General features: G+C 44.8%; 2 protein-coding genes across 2 annotated transcripts; one reads left to right on the plus strand and one right to left on the minus strand.

Moving 5' to 3' along the window:
* Nucleotides 1–8,998: 8,998 nt before the first annotated feature.
* LOC120666670 (UDP-glycosyltransferase 76F1-like) lies at nt 8,999–12,732 on the minus strand. The gene is made up of 2 exons (XM_039946574.1): nt 11,862–12,732; nt 8,999–9,958 (listed from the first exon to the last, which is right to left on the minus strand). The coding sequence occupies exons 1-2, from the start codon at nt 12,418–12,420 to the stop codon at nt 9,078–9,080; spliced, it is 1,440 nt and encodes a 479-aa protein (XP_039802508.1). The 5' UTR covers nt 12,421–12,732; the 3' UTR covers nt 8,999–9,077.
* Nucleotides 12,733–16,293: 3,561 nt separating this feature from the next.
* Nucleotides 16,294–19,107, plus strand: LOC120695094 (protein FAR1-RELATED SEQUENCE 5-like). The gene is made up of 4 exons (XM_039978409.1): nt 16,294–16,528; nt 16,610–16,695; nt 16,822–18,515; nt 18,601–19,107. The coding sequence occupies exons 1-4, from the start codon at nt 16,294–16,296 to the stop codon at nt 19,040–19,042; spliced, it is 2,457 nt and encodes an 818-aa protein (XP_039834343.1). The 3' UTR covers nt 19,043–19,107.
* The last annotated feature ends 612 nt before the right edge of the window (nt 19,108–19,719 follow it).

The raw sequence follows: 19,719 nt of genomic DNA on the forward strand, positions 1-19,719 counted from the left end.
AAATCCTGTGCATGATTAGAATAATTATAGTCAAGTAACAAAGTGATTCAAATTATCGGTCATCGACGGAGTAGTGGTAGAATTACTTTTTTATCATGTTAAGAAGATTTTCGTATTGTTCTGGATTTCTCCTCAATGAGTCCATAACCACAAGTAGTCTCTTCTCGGGAATTATGACAATTAGGACCCAGTGTTCACTGCAAGATTATACGGAGGCAGTTCTTGGTAGTTAAGGTTTAAACAATTCGATTACAGAATAGAAAGAGTTAGACGGAAGGAATCACTCACGCAAAGTTGTAAGGAAATAATATCATTTGCTTGTTGTGATGAACGCTTATGTACTTGAACAAGTTTTGGTATAGCTCATCGGCAGTGTCACATAGAATCCTCCAATTACAAGTAATTGGGTCGATGAAGCCGAGGTGAGAGTATCTCTTTCTCCTGCAAGATTGTATCTCCATTCCACATGATACCGAATAAATCAAGGGATCAGTATGTTGAGATCATGCAAAACAATACGTAAGAAGAATAAAATACTTACAGAACCCACAAGCCCACCATAGAGATGTCGAGGTCCTCCTGATGGAATAGTTGGTAAATTTCTTCCCAGTTTATCCATATAATGGCCTCCCCCCGTAAGAAATCGTCATCTTTAATCTTTGCGCCCTGCATGAAGATGCAATCGGCCATCGCACGCATGTAGTGCTGGTGCAGCTTATATATTTGCGTTGGAAGCACGGACACTACTTCGGGGGGTACAAGAGTTTTACCCAGCTCATACGTCCATTTGACTACCACATTGGCCTTTGGAATATCTTCTCCCCCTACAATCTGAGCCGCCGTCAGGTTTGATTCTTTCAAAAATGTAACAAAGTCTTGTTGTTGCGTCGTCTGTCCTACTACGAGAGGCTCTATTGATTGTTTCTTTTGGGCTCCGAGCTGTGGAATGCCGGACGACGACGACTCTGATTGTCTCTTCTTTTTCTCAGTAGTTTTGATAATTGTGTATTCGTAGTCTGAAGGGGGGTCTCTCGGAATGAATTTTCTCTTATTTGCTTAGCACATTCCCTTAAAAAATTTCAAATCCATCGGATTTATCACTTTCTCGGGCTCCGGCTTCGGCTTCGGCTTGAAGTGCTCTTTAACTATTTCTTGAGTTATCCGATCGCATTCTTCAAGGCTCATGTCCTAGGGTTTAATAGGAGCCTCTTTGGTTTTCTTCTCCTTTTCCTTCTTCTTTGGAGGCTCCTTAGCCGGTGCAGCTACCTTCTTTGCCGGCGGCTGTTTCTGCTTCTTTGCCGGCGGCGGAGGGGGTGACCATGGAGGCGACAGTGATGCTTGAGTGTTCATCGGCGCATGAGATGATGGTGATGGAGAATGTGCCGGTGAACCTTGCCGAGACAGTGCTGCCCTTGGGGAGTTTTGCGGAGATGCCGGCCTTGGAGAGGCATGGTGAGATGCCGGTCTTGGTGTTTGATCATCCGACTTTAGGACAATGTAGCGCTTATCTCATAGGATGTAGCCATGAATGGCTTCTGCTAGTGTCCTCTCTCCATCGCCTCCAGGAATATCAAGCTCGAGCGTCTCCCAACCCTAGCACACCTGCTCCACGCCAACTCTTGTGTATCCTGGCGGAATTTGCTGCCCGTGGTACACGTCGTCTGGTTGGGTTGGCATGGCGGTACCGTACACAACAGTGAACATTAAGTTCTTAATGGTAGTCTGCAGGTCACAAGGTGCCCGCTGGGTGATCTCATCCACTGGAAATCGCTGTGGGGCCATCGCTTCAACTACGGCCTGGATCCCTGTTGGCTCGGCGACGGCGACGTCTGTGGAAGTGCAGCTGCTTTTCCGCTGAGACAGATGATCGGCTGCGACATTAGGCTCTGGAGGCACCGTTTGCGCTTGCTGTTGCTGGCTCATTGCTATGGCCACTTGGCGTTGAACCTCTTCCTCCAGTCTTTGATCGTGTGACATGGGCCATTCCTCTAGCCTTCGCAAGTACTCCCGCTCATCATTCTTTCTTCTTTGCCGGCTTCTATATGATTCAATGTAATCCCTGAACCCATACTTCCACGGAACCACGCCTTTGCCTCTTGTGTGGCCCGGATGCTCTGGATTCCCAAGGGCATAAGTCAGCTCGTCCCTCTCTCTATCCGGCTGGAATGTTCCCTCGGCCGCTGCTTGTATGGCCTCCTGTAGTCTCTGGGCTGCTCGCTAGATGTTTGGCCCATAGATGCAGTCACCAGTCAATGGGTCCAAGCTTCCCCGTGACCATAAAACTAGGTCCTTGACCTTTCAGGACAGTTCATGGTCGCAGGTTGGATGCCTCTGTCAAGCAGATCCTGCTCCATCTTCTCCCATTTGGGTATTGCAAGCTTGTAGCCTCCTTGGCCTAGAGTGTGATGGTACACTTTCTTCGAGGCATTGTCTTTGGCCTTCTGCACCTTCTGAAGCCCAAGCTCTGAAGACTTGTATTCCACAAATGCATCCCAGTGACCCCTGAGCTTTTCGAGCTCGCCGGTAAATACGGGTGTGGTCCCGGTCTTGATATATTTCTTCGTCAAAATTTTCTTTAATGATTGCAGCTGTTCGGCCATCTTACTTAGGGTCCAGCGCTTGCATATCTCTTCAGATTCAGCTGGAACCGTGAAGTTTTTCTTAAGCTCCCGCCAGCACCATTCTTTTTCCCTTTCAGGTACCGCATCCCGTTCCTCGCTTGGATTGGAAGCTTTCCAGAGCCTGAAGCTGATCGGGAGGTGATCCCTGACAATACATCCGGATTGTCTTATAGATTTTTTGGCGGCAGCTTCTGGAGCGATCGGTTCGCCATCTGGACCAACTGCGACGATGATCCAGACGGCTATAAAAAACATTCATAGTATTCATATAGATTCAGATGAAAATATGATTGTCACTACAAATAAGTATAGTTGTGATATGTACATTAGCACTTTGTTCAGCAGCAACATCATCCTGAATAGATGGTGGCTCAATTCCATCACCGGACATATTCAAATATATGTCGGTATTGCTGCCATCATCAGCTTGTTCAGCGACATCTCCTTGACCTTCGCCAATCATATTCAACAGGAACTGTTCGTCTTCCGCGTCTGTGTGTCGCGGGTCCATCGTAACTAAAATATGAATACAAATAAAACCCTTATAAAAATGCTCTAAATAATTCACATCAATATTGAGTAAGTAATTCTCCAAGTATGTCACTAAGTAATTCAATGAAATATTCACTTATTAATTCACACAGTATTTCACTAAGTAATTCACTAAGTCATTCTCCAAGTAATTTACTAAGGCATTCTCCAAGTAATTCACTAAGTCATTCTCTAAGTATTTCACAAAGTCAAAATGCAATTTTCTACAATATTTTGTAGTCGCTAAGTAATACACATGAAATATTCAAGAAATATTATAAACTTTTGACATATTTGCGAGGAGGATTGGATCGGACTTCGTTTAGAAGGACATACGAGGTCGAGAAGGGGACTACGTTTGGATCGGACTATGTTTACATGGACGTATAGATGGACGAGGATTTGATCGAACTACGTTTACATGGATTGGCGTAAGTTTGTAAAATGTACACATACATATACATACACACATGCACACACACACACACACACACATATACATACACACATGCATACACATTAAATTAAAACCCTAATTTACAAATTTACACACATGGATACACATTCACTCTAAATAATATGATCTTTCTACTGGCCTAGCCCATATTATGACTTTACAGAATAGATCTACTCACAAGGATTCCAAAAAATCCTTATTTGCATTTTTATGATTTTTCTATGATTTTTAAATGAATTTACAAGTTCACTGCAAAAATTTAAGAACAAATCTAGATATTGCGTAAGGGTCCATGGTATTCGCAGCAAAGCCTCTAGAAACAATTTTGATATTGCATTTCGGCCCTTGGCCGGAAACAGAGGTACGTAGAGCCAAACACTAGCTAGGTCGGCGGTGCTCGTGCTTCGGCGAGGGGGAGCGGCGATGGCCGGGTCGAGGGTGCCTTCGGTTGGGGCGGGGATGGCCGGGAAGGGGGTCCTCCCGTGGCTCGGGTGGTGGCGGCAATGGCGTCCTGCGGCGACGGCGCTCCGGTGAGTTGCGGCGGCGGGCTCCGGCTGAGAACCTGCGGTGGAAGGAGGAGAGTGAGATGGGAGCGACGGCGCGGCGCGAGCGGAGCGGCGATGGGAGATCACCGTGAGGGCTCGGGCGGCAGCGATGGGAGCGACGGCGCGGCGCGAGTGCGAGGGTGAGCGACAGCGCGGCGCGAGTGAGGGCGAGCGACGGCGCGAGGGCGTGCAACGACCATTCTGGTGATCTAGGCTGTCGGCGATGGCGGACGCGGCGGTGGAGGAGCAGCGGAGATGGCGGACGCGGCGGCGGAGAAGCAGCGGAGATCAAGAAACCAAGTGTTGGGAGAAGAGGAACAAGGCGCACACATATATAGGATGGGGGCCTTTTGTCCCGGGTGAAGCCACCACCTGGGACAAAAGGCCCTTTAGTCCCGGGTGGTGGCTCCACCCGGTCCAAAAGGTGTTTTTGGGCGGGCCGGGAAAATTCCCAGCCCGCGGCCCACCTTTAGTCCCGGGTGGATCTACCACCCGGGACAAAAGGGGCCCGTTTTCCCTCATTCCCGCCAAATCTTATGTTAGTTTTTGTTTGTTTTTACTTCTCTTTTAAAATTGGCTTTCATTTGTTAATTCAGTTAATAGAATTATGATTCCAAAAATTATGGAACAAAATTTCTTATCTCTATATAAACTTGATACACGCAACAAAAATAATTAATTTTCATTCAAGTGATTGGGTCAACGAAATATCTAACTTTTTTGAAATCATGTTTGTTATTTTGACCATGCAAAAATATATTAGGTGAACAAATTTTTTCAAACTGTTGCTTTTCGACAGAAAGTGGATTCTATCACGATATTAATGTTTAAAAAGTGAATTTTAGATAAAATTAAGCAATTTCATGATATTAATGAGTAGTGTGTGAGTTTGAGAGATAGTGTGTGTGTTAGTGAGATTGTGTGTGTTAGTGAGAGAGTATAGTGTGTTAATGTGAATGTAATTTCATGAAATAAATAAAATTAGTTGAGTAATCCATTATTGAATGAAAAATATAATTGAGTATGGTAATTAAGTGAAAAATATAAAAAATGATATATATATATATATATAACACATAAAGTATAATTGTACAGTACATATATAATAAAAGTATTCAAATTGCGATTACATTTTTATACAATAATATAAAATGATTCAAGTACATGAAGGATTAGCGGTAACAGACTTTCTCTTCACAAATGTCCCTTGATTATGATCACGGCGCAAGTATGGAGCATCATCATTGGCTAGCAGTATGCATGGATCAGCATTTACTTCGAAAGGTGGAATGGCAACAAAATTATTATATTCTTCTGACAAGTCTGTCTTGTCATCCACTCCAACGATGTTTCTCTTTCCTGATAGAACTATGTGTCACTTAGGCTCATCCTTTTGCTTGTTTATCCCCTTATTTGGCTTGCTGGACATGTCCTTAATGTAGAAAACCTGAGCGACATCCTGGGCTATGATAAATGGCTCGTCTCTATACCCAAGATTGTTGAGATCAACTATTGTCATTCCATACTCATCTTTTGTTACCCCTCCTCCAGATAGCTTAACCCATTGGCAACGAAATAGAGGCACCTTGAAATTGGGACCGTAATCCAGCTCCCATATCTCTTCAATGTAGCCGTAATATGTGTCCTTTTTTTCATTATTATCTGTGGCATCCATACGAACACCACTGTTTTGGTTGGTACTCTTTTTATCTTGGGCTATCGTATAAAATATGTTTCCATTTATCTCGTACCCTTGGTATGTTAAGATATTCCAAGATGGTCCCCTAGCCAATAAGAACAGTTATTCACTTATATCCATGTTATGCATTAGATGCTTCCGCAACCAGCTGCAGAAAGTGTTCATGTGCTCACGTGTAATCCATGCCTCAGACTTTTCCGGGAAATTGGAGAGCAGAATTTTCTTGTGTTCCTCGATATATAGGTCAATCAAGGATGATTGTTGAAGAACCGTATAATGCGCTTTCTTGAATGAGAAATCATCTGTGCAGACATAAGATTTCTTTCCTAATGTACCCTTTCCAGTTAGTCTCCCCTCATATCGCGATTCAGGGACTCCAATCGGTTTAAGGTCATCAATAAAGTCAACACAAAAGTCAATGACCTCCTCAGTTCCGTAGGCACTGGCGATGCTTCCTTCTGGACGAGCTCGATTACGAACACATTTCTTGAGTACCCCCATGAACCTTTCGAATGGGAACATGTTGTGTAGAAATACTGGTCCGAGGATATCAATTTCTTTCACAAGGTGCACTAGAAGATGTGTCATGATGTTGAAGAAAGATGGTGGAAATATCAGCTCAAAGCCAACAAGACATTGCACCACATCGTTTTGCAGCTTTATCAAATTCTCCGGGTCAATTATCTTCTAAGAAACTGTGTTGAGGAAGGCACATAGCTTCACGATGGTTAACCGGACGTTATCAGGCAGAATTCCCTGCAGCACAACCGGAAGAAGTTCGGTCATAAGCACATGGCAGTCATGGGACTTGAGATTTGTAAATTTCTTCTCTGCCAAATTTAAGATTCCTTTTATATTGGATGAGTATCCAGATGGAACCTTTATATTGCTCAAGCAGTCAAACATGGTTTCTTTCTCTTCCTTGCTAAGAGTATAGCTGGCAGGACTTAAGTATTGTTGTCCATTATCTCGCTGTTGTGGATGTAAGGCATCTCGTTCTTCCATACGTTGCAATTCTTGACGTACTTCTACTGTATCTTTTGTCTTTCCGTACACTACCAAGAATGCTATCAGGTTGACACAAAAATTCTTCGTGAGGTGCAGCACATGAATTGCATGACGAACATCTAAGACTTCTCAATATGGTAGCTCCCAAAATATAGATTTCTTCTTCCACATGGGCGCCATTCCGTTTTCGTTCGGAACAGGTTGGCTACCAGATCCCTTTCCAAAAATAACTTCTAGATCTTTTACCATGTTGAAGACATCTTTACCACTACGGTGCATCAGTTTTGTTCGGTGGTCCGCTTGGCATTTGAAATGCTTGCCCTTCTTTCGTACCGCATGCCTGATGGGAAGAAACCGACGATGACCCATGTATACAACCTTCTTACAGTGAGTCAACCATATATTATCGGTATCATCTAAACAGTGTGTGCATGCTTTGTATCCCTTGTTCGAATGTCCTGACAAGTTACTAAGAGAAAGCCAGTCATTGATCGTTACGAACAGCAATGCTCGTAGGTTGAAGTTTTCCTATTTGTATTCATCTCACATCCGTACACCTTCATCGCCCCAGAGCAATAAGAGTTCTTCGACCAATGGTCTTAGGTACACATCAATGTCATTTTCGGGCTGCTTTGGACCCGGGATAAGCACTGGCATCATGATGAACTTTCGTTTCATGCAGAGCCATGGTGGAAGATTGTACATACAAAGAGTCACAGGCCAAGTGCTATGACCACTGCTCATCTCACTAAAAGGATTCATGCCATCCGTACTCAAACCGAATCTTATGTTTCTCGCATCCAAATCAAATTCAGGGTACGTTCTATCTATTTTTCTCCACTGCGACCCATCAGCGGGGTGTCTCAACATCGAGTCTTTCTTGCGCTCCTCTTTGTGCCATCGCATCAACTTAGCATTATCTTTATTTCTAAACAGACGCTTCAAAAGTGGTATTATAGGTGAATACCACATGACCTTCGCAGGAACTCTCTTCCGGGGAGGCTCCCCCTCGACATCTCCAGGATCATCTTTTCTAATCTTGTAATGCAATGCACTGCATACGGGACATACATCCAAATTCCCGTACTCGCCTCGGTAGAGGATGCAGTCGTTGGGGCATGCATGTATCTTTTGCACTTCCAATCCTAAAGGGCAAACAAGTTGTTTGGCTTCATATATTGTGGCAGGCAATTCGTTGTCCTTAGGAAGCATTTTTTTAACAAGTTTGAATAATTCACCAAATCCCTTGTCGGATACACCATTTGTCGCCTTCCATTGCAGCAACTCCAAGGTGGTGCCAAGTTTCTTCAATCCATTTTGACAATCTGGGTACAACAACTTATGGTGGTCCTCTAACAACTTCTGGAACTTCAACCTCTCCGTTTCACTCTCACAGTCTGCCTGCACATTGTGCAATGCCTGCCCCAAAACGTCGCTGGGATCATTTTCTGCTACATCTACTTCGGGCTCTTCCATGAGAATATCGTCATCGAATGCACCGATTACAGCATTCCCGGAAAAGTGGTCGTCAAAATCTTCTTCATTGTCTTCCATGGTAACCCTCTGTTCTCCGTGCTTCGTCCAACAAACATACTTCTCCATGAAACCATTTGCGAAAATGTGACTGTGTAGGATTCTTGAAGATGAGTAATCCTTGTTATTGTTGCAATGAACACACGGGCAACACATAAAACCATTCTGCTTGTTTGCCTCAGCCATAGACAAAAAATAATGCAGGCCATCAATGAATTCTTTCGAACGTCGGTCAGCATTGTACATCCATTACCGGTCCATCTGCATTTTAAATAAATTGATTTGAATTCTTTACACATATCGAATAAATAAAATATATCAAACCTAAATTAAACTAAATGTAACATAACATGAATAATTAAAAGATCTGCAATATCCATCATACATCTTGATTAATTAAAAGAAGTACTTAATCCATTACAGAACTTAATAAAGGAGTATTATACATGAAACTTAAAAATTCGGACAACAACACATAGGTTTTCAACCGTCCTTGCGTTGGAACGCAGAATGCTCTAACGGATTTCTTGCTGGCGCAGAAGAAGATGGCGGAGCTGAAACCTCCGAGTTTGGTGGTGACGAACTGTAACGTCGCAATAAATCCTCAAGATCAAACGGAGGTTCCTCGCAATAAATACATCTAATAACAACAATAGTTTCTTCATATACATGAAAAAATATATCTAAAATGACATTATGCGCTTCAGCAGCAACTCTATTGCAGATTGGGAAGAGCCTTCTTCCTCGATGCACTTCGCAGCTTTGTCCCTCAGATCCCTGGCCCTCTGTCTCATCTGTCTACCTTCTTCCGTGCACAGTAACTTGGTAATTGCCATCTCGATCTTCCCCCTCTCCAACTCCCCTTCTAGCTCAAATCCTATCTTCCACACTTCTTGGACGTACCTCATATTTATCGTCTGGTCGGCAAATTGGGGCCTGCATATCATCGGAACACCCTCGCAAATGCTCTCCAGAGTCGAGTTCCATCCATTGTGAGTCCAGAAGCCGCCAATGGCATGGTGAGCAAGAACCTCTTGCTGTGGGGCCCATGGCACCACCATTCCCCTACCATGGGTCGCCTCCTCAAAGCCATCCGGCAGGCTCACCTCGTGTGATAAGGACTTGACCATGTTATGGCGGATCACCCACAGAAACGGCCTCTGGCTGTTGGCCAAGCCCCATGCTGTCTCCAACAGTTCCTTCTCATCCATAGACGCCAAGCTCCCCAAGCTCACATAAAGAACAGAGTCAGCCTCTTGCTTGTCCAACCACTTCAAGCAAGTCTGGTCTTGTGCTAGCAAGCTGCTCTCAGTGCCTGACGAAATCTTGTGAAGCGGCCCTATCGTGTACACCAGAACACCGAGGCCACTGGTGATCTTTTGGATATCTGAATCCTCAAGGTCTTGGAAGGTGTTGAGGATGACACCGGAAGAATTCCTCGCTGCATCCACTAAACGCTGTAGGCATCTCGTCATATTACCATGCATAGCAGGGGCCGAGAACACCACGTCTCTCAACCGTAGTGGTGTAAGCTCATCCAATGGCATGTCCAACTGGGCCTTATCTGGAATTACAGAAATGAAAGGAAATGAGTAGCACCCCAACATAGTGAACACAATTTGGACATACCTTTAGCTTCTTCTAGGTTCCAACATGGGTTTTTGATAAGGTACTCCAAAATGATTGTATGTAGACCATTCATTTAATTAGGTAGATCTGAACAAGTATTATCATATATTACCTCTTTGGAGGTAATAGTAAAAATATGTTTTTTTATATATTACCTCTTGGGAGATAATCGGAGTACCTAGCATAGCCCTCTTCCAACATACAATTAATATTATTATGACCTCCAACGACTTTACTTTGTGGCTACAAAACTATACATTGTACTTCAGAAAACTCTAAGACTCATTTACTATTTTGCTACATTCTGAGATTGCGCGACAAACTTCTTAGACGCTCGGCAATTTCGCAAGCCTTTAAAGGGATCACTTGAATATGTAGATCGATTGACATATCAATAATGCATAATGAATTTTACGGTAGTGCCATCTTATAGGCCATATTTTCCATCCAGTAAATCTAAGAGACAATTTAACTCCATGGAATGGAGCGTGTTGACTGAGGGCTAAGCTTAAAGCCAGTCGTTTAGGGTGCGGGAGGTGAGTAGTTCACGTGGGAATTTATCTTTCAGGTTGTGTTCAGCTGGCTTGACGGCTTGTGTCTATTTAGAGTCCGTTCCATTTGGGCTGTAACCGAACACTGTACCAATTTCTATTTTGTCTTAATACAATGATACGCTGCGCGCGTATTTGAGAAAAAAAAAGAGAGACAATTTAACTAACAATAAGTACAACAATGTATTTTCGGATGAGTTTGTCGCTCAATAACCCCCACAAGCACTTAAGTTGAGTTCTACCATGTTAATTAAAAAATTAATATGATGCAAAGCAATAGCGTTTTCATAGTGGGGGTGGGTGGGGTTAAGTTGAATTCTACCATGTTAATTAAAAAATTAATATGATGCAAAGCAATAGAGTTTTCATAGTGGGGGTGGGTGGGGGTGGGGGACAAAATGCGTAGTAGTGGCAAGGAACCCATAGAAGGCCATAATTTCATATATCCATTCGCATGCTTCTCCACAAGATTGCAATTATGATGCTAAATATGTTTTGGCCTGATGTTAAAAAAATAACAGAATATAAAACAATAGAGTTTTCATAATATCGTGAAAAAAACAAACGCGTAGTGGCAAGCTATCCAAAAGGGCTATAATAATTCCATATTTTCGGTCCCAAGCTTTTCCATAAGAATGTTACTCTATCAAAGCAGCCACAGTTTGAACATGGATACCAAAAAAGAAAAGAAAAATCCCACAACGAGGTCAAAGGGCCTGCAGTGTGGGACAGTGGGAGCATGGAAAGCATCAGAGGGAACCGGTATGGATGCAAGTAGGTATCAATGATGTTTTTCTAGTCAGTTAATTAATTATGATGGTATGTCACTCTAATTTATTTCTTCTCCTATAATATTTAGGTAAAATATTATTCTAATTTATTTTATTAATTTTTTTAGGTCGACCCAGTGATTCAAAGATTATGGCCCTGTTTGTTTCCGATTATAATCGGCTTATCGGTAGAAATAAGCGAGAATTCCACCAAACGTTTCGTTTATTTTCGCTTATGTGATAATCCGCTTCACATATTTGAATTACGAGAACCGAGAAGCGAGAAAATCTTCGCTTCTCTTGGCCACGCTTAGATTATAAGCTAAGTGAAAACAAACATGATCTATGTAACTTGTATCCGAGGAACCGGACAATTGGCCCCCACTTGTCAGTCCTCATGCATCATGTCCTTTTTGTTTTGTATTTGATTTCTATCTCGTCGTGCTTATCAGGTTTCCACCCTACTGGCCTACCCATTGAGGATTTGGAAGCAGCAGTGATATGATCGATCCGTCACCTTGGGACGCCGGCGGGAGGAGGCCCTTGTCGCAGAGCACCGGGAACGCCATGTAGGCGACGAGGCAGGCGGCGCCGCCGGTGCGCAGGACCAGCGTCGGCACGCCGAGCTCCTCCGCCACCAGCTGTATCCCGCGCAGGTTGGAGTCCACCACCAGGCACGCCGCCGCCGCCCCGCCGCCCTCCTCCTCCTCCTCCTCCTCCTCGGCGAGCGCCTGGCGCAGGCACTCCCGGAACGGCTCACGGAGGCGGTCGTCGATCCGCAGCAGCGCGCCGGCGAAGTCCGCGTCGCTGCCGGACGGGACCAGGTCGGCCGACGGCACGCCCTCCCCGACGGGGACGAAGCGGAACCCCGCGGGGTGGCGCGCCGGGTCGGGCGCGTTGAAGGCGGCATGGAACACGGTGACGCCCAGGCCGCCGCCGCCCCGCGCATGCAGCGCCCCGGCCAGCTGCAGCATCGGGGTGAGGTGGCCCTGGAACGGCACCGGGAACAGCAGCACGCGCCGCCGGCGCCCGCCGCCGGAGCCCGCCGGAGACGCCGCCTCCCCCGCCGTCGCCATGGCTGCTCAAGAAACTAGCTTTGCGTGCGTGCTGCCTTGGAGCGCAGCAGGTGGGTGCGTATTATAAAATGATTTGACTCGAGGCGATCGGGATAAGGACCACATGGATCGATGATGCGTCACATCGAGACGGGATCAGGGAACGGGATCGATCGAACCAAAAAGGGGGAAAAAATCGCAAGGAATTGCGTTGGGGTTGGGATTGGGAGGAAGAAGCGCGAGATCGTCGAGAGGATTTGATATGCAAGGTCAGTTTGGGAAATGCAGGCTTGCAAGGAAGCAGCACGCGCTCTTGTTTGGAGGCACCTGCTGTCCGTTTGCTTTATTTGCGAGGCAAAAGGAAGGACGACTGGACGGCCTGTTTCCTCACGTTTTCTGTCGCCTTGTACCATATGTCCATATCCCTGCACTGTATGTACATACACTGTACAAAATACAAGGCTGCAGTACAGTACTAAGGCCTCCTCCAAAGAGAGGCGACTTCGCTAGTGAGGGTGTGTTTAGTTGTTTATGTGTAAAATTTTTGCAAATGAATCTTGCTAATTTGAAATACTATTTACAAAACTTTTTTGCACAGATGGGTTGTTAATCGCGAGACGAATCTAATGATGCTAATTAATTCATAATTAATCCATAATTAGCGGATGGTTACTGTAGCATCACTGTTGCAAATAATAGATTAAGTAGGCTCATTAGATTTGTCTCGCGATTTACAGCCCATCCATGCAAAAAGTTTTATAAATAGACTTCATTTACTACTCTATGCATGTGTCAAAACATTCGATGTGACTTTTTTTTTCGTTTACGGGTTTACAGGTACAGATCTAAACAGGGCCTCAAAGAATACTAGTGACCATGTCCCCTACGTCCTAGCAAAAGTGCAATCCTATGTTTGAAAAAAAAAATCTCATAAAGAATGGAATCTAGAGACTGGATCTCAGCTACCTATTTAATTAAGTGATCAGATTTGAATTGCATGCTAAAACTAATCACATATGGCAAACAAATGAAGGCACGAGAATTTTTCACGCCATCACTAATTTGTCTGAGAAAAAAAATCTAAATTGCACCCTTCATAGGACGAAAGGCACATCACAGATAAATAATCTAAACCCACCCACCGATCACAACAACCAGTGGCGACTGGCGTGGTATATATCTGCCCATTTGATTCTCGAGTTGAAAAGAAATAAGCCTAGTTTATGCTGCTTCGTATTTCTGAAATAAGCCTCTCTTTTCTATCCAAAACGTGGTGAGAGTGTCATTTTATTTTATTAATAAATAGATTGCGCAATATGAAAGATGACACCACAGCCTATATATTAACAACAACAGTGCATTAGATCCAACTCAAAGCAATCGGGTCTACAAACATCAACATCCATCGTTCTCTGTATAAGGTTCTTGTTGATGCTCCAACTAAATATCATTTGTTTCTCGCAAGTTAAGATATCCTATTGGTCATGTATGTTAATGCTCCACCTAAACATATAATTTGTTTGACATGAGACCGCATCAAATCTTTACTTGTCAGAAAGCAATTAATGATGTGGTCACACGGGATCTCGAGGAATCTAGGTGACACCCAAGTTCTCTGCTTCTCTGTCAAAATAATGATGCAGCAGTTGCTTTTGGTTTTCAGTTGGTTGGATGTCTCTGATTAGATCACTCCGTTTGACTGATCTGATTTGGATTCATTTCGTGTTATTCTCTCTCACAGAAAATTATTGTTATTAAGTTTAATTTACAAATTACATGCACATATTTATTGAGTTCACTAGAAAAAAAATCATGAGTGTGGGTTCATAATTGAGATCTCATATTGATATCAGTTTCCGGACCAACAATTAATGAGTGGCAGATAGCCAATCTGCATGTGTTTGGAACCGGCAGTAATATGTCTTCTTGCCCACCGCAGTTCTCTTCCAAAAGAAAAATACCGAATGTCTATGTCAGTTTATCAAACGAACTGATGATATATTTTATTTATTTCTAAAGCGAGATTAATTGCTTGGCCCGTTTTGGACTTGGATCTTATTTTTCTTCGTGGGCCGAACGATTCTCCCTTCCCCCGTTGGCTCACTCTCCATTTAATCGAATCCTTCCACCTGTCGCTGCACGGTGAGCCCACCAACCGCGCTCATGCAAATTTCGAGAATAAGAATTTTTTTTCACCACCTTCTACTGTTTGAGATTCGTGCAAAACAATCACAGTTTTTGGATTTACTTCAAACCCTAGCTTAACTCCCCTCTCTCTCAACCACAACTCGTGCGTCCACCCCGCCACTGCACCGTCGCCGCCACTTGCTCCACACCGCTGCCGCTGCTGCCTGCTCCGCGTGCCGCCTCGCCGATCGGCCGACGCCTTCCACAGCGCCGGCGACAGAGAAGAAGGTTCAACATTTTCAAACTATTGGTTCAATATTTTTAAAATTCTGGTTCAATATTTTTCAGAATATGCTGGTTCTAAATTTTTTTTCTAGTAAAATATTGAATGGACCATCAGCTGAACTTTAATGCATTTTATAAGGGGACCGTATCCTATGGAAATCAAGGTACCGGTGGAAACTTTGGAAACTCCAACGGAGGCCACTGGATCTCCATCCGAGGGCAGTGGACAGAGCTGGGGACTTTTTGCATCTAGGCGCCCGCCACTTCCCCCAACGTGCGTGCATTTTTTGCACATTCCCCCCTCCGTCCGTAACCCACGCGCCGTCACGAGCGTTCCGTCTCCTTCCGTTCCGTCACCGTTTCCTCCACGCGACGAGCGCATCTGCCCGGCGTCTTCTGCCGGCGGACTCGACAGCATCTCCGGCCTCCAACGCCTCCCTCGGCTCGCCGCCTCCCTCGGGTCCCAGCCTCCCTCAGTCCGCCACCGCCTGCCTCGGGCCATCGCCGCCGGCGTCGAGCCGCCGCCTCCTCCCTTGAGCCGCCGCCTCCCTCCGTCGCCCTCCGTTTGGTGTCGTGCCGTCCGTCGCCCTCCGTTTGGTGCCGATCGAAAATGATCAAAGCTCGGTTCCTGGGCACGTACGTCCGTGCGAGCCCTAGGTACGCACGGGTCGCCACCGCCCGTGGCTGAAGGGCACCGGAACGGATCGCCGCCACCCTCCGCAGCAGGGCCACCTCGCCCACGTCCATTCTTGCACGGCCCGTGGTCTTGCCGTCGGCCATGGAACCGCCGGCCGCCGGCAACGCGTGAACGCGATGTAGTTGGGAGCCGCCGGTTACGCATATTCTGTGCAGGGTCTGCTCAGGAGTTTCTGATGCCTTGAACGTATGATTTTGCAGGCATGTGTTGAGAAGAAGTACGGAGGAATTGCGCCCAAGAAGCCTTTGATATCCAAGGTACGGACAGTGTAGTTCATCACTAGTACTGCAGTACAATCTGTAGAAGCAACAAGCAATCTACCTGGCAGCTTTGATCATTTCATTACCGCGTTCTTGCTTGCTAATGCAGGACCACGAGCGCGCGTACTTCGATTCAGCAGACTGGGTGCTCGGCAAGGTAAGACAAGAACAGAGCAAAAATATCCTCACACCAATATTCAGGCACGTTATCGTCAGATCTCAGACTGTATCTATCTATCTTCTAACATTCTAATCCTGGTTCTTCGGATCCCTCTTTCAGCAAGCTGCAAATAGCAGCACAAGGGCTGCTGTCGAGTCTCTGAAGCCCAAGCTGAAGGTCAGTTGGACCATCTCAATTCTCAACATTCAGTTCAACTAACCACTGCTCCTTATAACAAACTTCATCTGAACGAGCTGATGAGATTTCTCCAGTATACAACTGACTAGTACTTGTCAATTGCAGCCTCTACTATGTCTATCATCAGAACGTCCATTCTCGCACGGCCCGTGGTCTTGCCGTCGGCCATGGAACCGCCGGCCGCCGGCAACGCGATGGAGTTGGGAGCTGCGTCTTCGGGAGAAGGCGCCAACTCCGACAGCCTCGTCGCCGCCCAACAGACATGGAGCCACCCACTTAACAGCGCTGCTCTCGACGCTCCCATCATTCAAAGCCGCCCGTCCGCCATGGAGCTCCTCGCCGCCATGGAGCGGCCGTCTGCCATGGAGCCGGCGGCCGGCAGCCACGTGAACTTCGGCGTTGGTAGTGGCAGCCATTCATGCCGGCATTATTTTTTTGTTCAAAATTAATCTGATAATTGCTAACGTGCATGCATGCCTACAGTGGATGATCATGATGGCATCAACGTCGACGCCGGAGTTGAAGCCCACCCTGACCGTCCAAGCACACCACAACATTTGAGTACAGCAGTAAGTTCCTCAACTGTTCTCTTCATGGCATCGAGTGATTTTATTATGAGTTCATACAATTTATCACTTCCGTAGGTCTCTTGTACAAGTGACAGAAGCAATACAAATCCCAAATAACATTTGAAGCCAAAACTTGGAATGATCTTTGATACACTCAAAGATGTGGAGGAATTCTACAAGTCGTATGCACATGAAGTTGGTTTCTCAGTTCGTGTTGGTCAGCACAAGAAGGGAAATGAGGAAATATTAATCAAGAGGTATTATTGTTCAAGGGAAGGGTATAGAAAGGAGAACGTACCAAATGCAAGTGATGAATCTGGGAAAAAAAGGAAGACACACAATGTGATGGAAACCAGATGTGGATGTCAGGCACATATTGTTGTCAAGCTTGGCAGTGACAAGAAGTATAGAATTATTTCAATGGTTGAGGAGCACAGCCATGGGTTTGTGTCGCCAGATAAAAGGCATTTGCTAAGATCCAACCGGAGAGTCAGTGAGAGGGCTAAGAGTACGTTGTTCAATTGTCATAAGGCTAGAATTGGCACCTCACAGGCATATCGACTTCTCCATGTTAGTGAGGGTGGGTTTGAGAATGTTGGGTGCACAAAGAGGGATTTACAAAACTATTATCGTGATCTCCGAATCAAAATCAAGGATGCAGATGCACAAATGTTTGTGGCACAACTTGAGCGAAAGAAGGAAGTAAATCCTGCCTTCTTTTATGAGTTTATGGTGGATGATGAAGGACGACTTGTTCGTGTATTTTGGGCAGATGCTATATGCAGGAAAAACTATAGTGTTTTTGGGGATGTGGTTTCGGTAGATGCGACATATACCACCAACCACTATAACATGAAATTTGTGCCATTTACTGGAGTCAACCATCACTTGCAAAGTGTTTTCCTTGGGGCCGCATTCTTAGCAGATGAAAAGATTGAGTCATATGTATGGTTGTTTGAGACCTTTCTTAAGGCTATGGGCGGAGTAGCACCTCATCTAATCACAACAGATGAAGATGCGAGCATGAAGGCTGCTATTGCTCAGATTCTACCATATACAGCTCATAGACTTTGTATGTGGCATATCATGGAAAAGGTACCTGAGAAGGTCGGGCCCTCTTTAAGAGAAAATGAAGGGTTTTGGGAAAGACTAAACAAGTGTGTTTGGGGGTCCGAGAATTCAGATGAATTTGTGTCACAATGGAATTCTATCATGACAGATTATGGATTAATGGAAAATGATTGGTTTTCCTCTAGGTTTAACATTCGCGAATCATGGATTCCGGTATACTTTTTGGACATACCTCTAGCAGGAATGCTTAGGACAACATCACGATCGGAGAGTGCAAATTCCTTTTTTAACCGTTTCATTCATAGGAAGTTGAGCTTTGTTGAGTTCTGGCTAAGGTTTGACACAGCTTTGGAGTGCCAGCGCCAAGAGGAGTTGAAAGCCGACAATGTAAGTCTTCACACCACTCCTAAAATGATGACACCATGGCCCATGGAGAAGCAATGTAGTGTGATATATACACATGAAGTCTTTAGTAAATTTCAGGAACAAATCGTAGTTGCAAGAGACCATTGCATTGTTCAAGGTATTGAAGAGTGTGAAGATATAAAATGTTTCACCATCAGTAGCCTATCTGGAAAAGAGCGAGTTGTTCAGATGAACAAGACAAACATGTTCGGTAGGTGCTCCTGTAAATTATATGAGTCCTATGGCATCCCGTGTCGGCATATCATACAAGTGCTTCGCGCCGAGAAGCAAAATGAGGTACCATCGAGTTATATTTTGAAGAGATGGGAGACAAGATGTAAAAGGTGTGTATTGTATTTTTTTTTCCTTCTGTACAACCCCTTTTTATATTTTATACTATCAGTCTTAATGGCCTCTTCAATTTTACAGGGAACTATTCTATGATCATGAAGGTAACCTACTGGATGAAAAGCCAAAGGATCCTAGGGAGGTGGCAATGCGGAAAAAAATTTCAGAATCGCGCAACAAGTTTGAAGACCTTATCCAAATGGCCAAGAACACTGAACAAGGGATGGACTTTTTATATTCGAGTTTATCGAACCTAGTAGAACCTCTCCAGAAGATCACGCCTGCTACGAGAGTTGATAAACAGGATGAATATGAATCTTTCCTGGGTAATAGAATTCCAACTGAAGTCGATATACATCCACCAAACGATATCAGGTCGAAAGGGAGATCCAAAAGAATTAGGAAGAGCAAGGAGCCTAAGACCGGAAGTGGAAGTAAGGGTAAGAAGAAGCGCAAGTGTAGGAAATGTAAGCAAGTAGCTGATCATGATGCACGCAATTGCCCAAACAATGTGGTTGGCTGATTTTTCAGTTTCCTGTAACCTTATTGGTGCTAGGTGGATGGTTTGCCTTTCTTTTATGTGTTGCTGGGCTCTTATTTTTTTCTTCTTCCATTAAGCAATATACTGTTTGCCGAATGTTTTTAAACATTCATTATGACCCTTATCATTGTACTGTTGGACACCGATATACAGTTGTTCTTTTACTACTGTTAAGCAAGATTCAGTTTTTCTTCCCTCCTGCATTGCTGGACAGCAAAGCAAAAATGCTGACCATCTTCTTCTGTTCATGGCCATGATCATGTGACAGTTCCAGCAGGCCAGTCACTGATTGAATGAGGCTGCTCAAGGTAGATACTATGATGGACTGAATGTTTCACGTGAAATTGTCATGTATTGTTTATCTTCCCACAATATCAGGCTTGTCGTGAAAATGTGATGAATTGAGAAGCCATGTTTAGTTCTTCAGTCGTTCAGTACTCTATCACCTGAATGTCAAGCACCGGCCACCGGCATCATGACTGGGCGCCGGTTGGAGTTGGAGGCCGGCCATGATGGTCACTCAGCACATATTGCAAAGAGTTGGAGAACCAACGAAAATGCAAGCATCTAATCCAGCACATATAGCAGCTCCTGATGGTCACTCAGAGCTTGTCAACATACCTGATGGACAAATATCAGAGGCTGCAAAAACTAGACAT

The sequence above is a fragment of the Panicum virgatum genome, chromosome 2K, assembly GCF_016808335.1.
Source record: "Panicum virgatum strain AP13 chromosome 2K, P.virgatum_v5, whole genome shotgun sequence".
Lineage (NCBI taxonomy): Eukaryota > Viridiplantae > Streptophyta > Magnoliopsida > Poales > Poaceae > Panicum > Panicum virgatum.

Excerpts from the sequence above, each read along its gene's own strand:
- LOC120666670 (XM_039946574.1), bottom strand. The coding sequence starts at position 12,420 with ATGGCGACGGCGGGGGAGGCGGCGTCTCCGGCGGGCTCCGGCGGCGGG. Across the intron at positions 9,959-11,861 it reads CCTCCCGCCGGCGTCCCAAG|ATAAGGCCCAGTTGGACATG; the intron begins GTGACGGATCGA and ends CTGTAATTCCAG.
- LOC120695094 (XM_039978409.1), top strand. The coding sequence starts at position 16,294 with ATGGAACCGCCGGCCGCCGGCAACGCGATGGAGTTGGGAGCTGCGTCT. Across the intron at positions 16,529-16,609 it reads CCACGTGAACTTCGGCGTTG|TGGATGATCATGATGGCATC; the intron begins GTAGTGGCAGCC and ends GCATGCCTACAG. Across the intron at positions 18,516-18,600 it reads TGGGAGACAAGATGTAAAAG|GGAACTATTCTATGATCATG; the intron begins GTGTGTATTGTA and ends TCAATTTTACAG.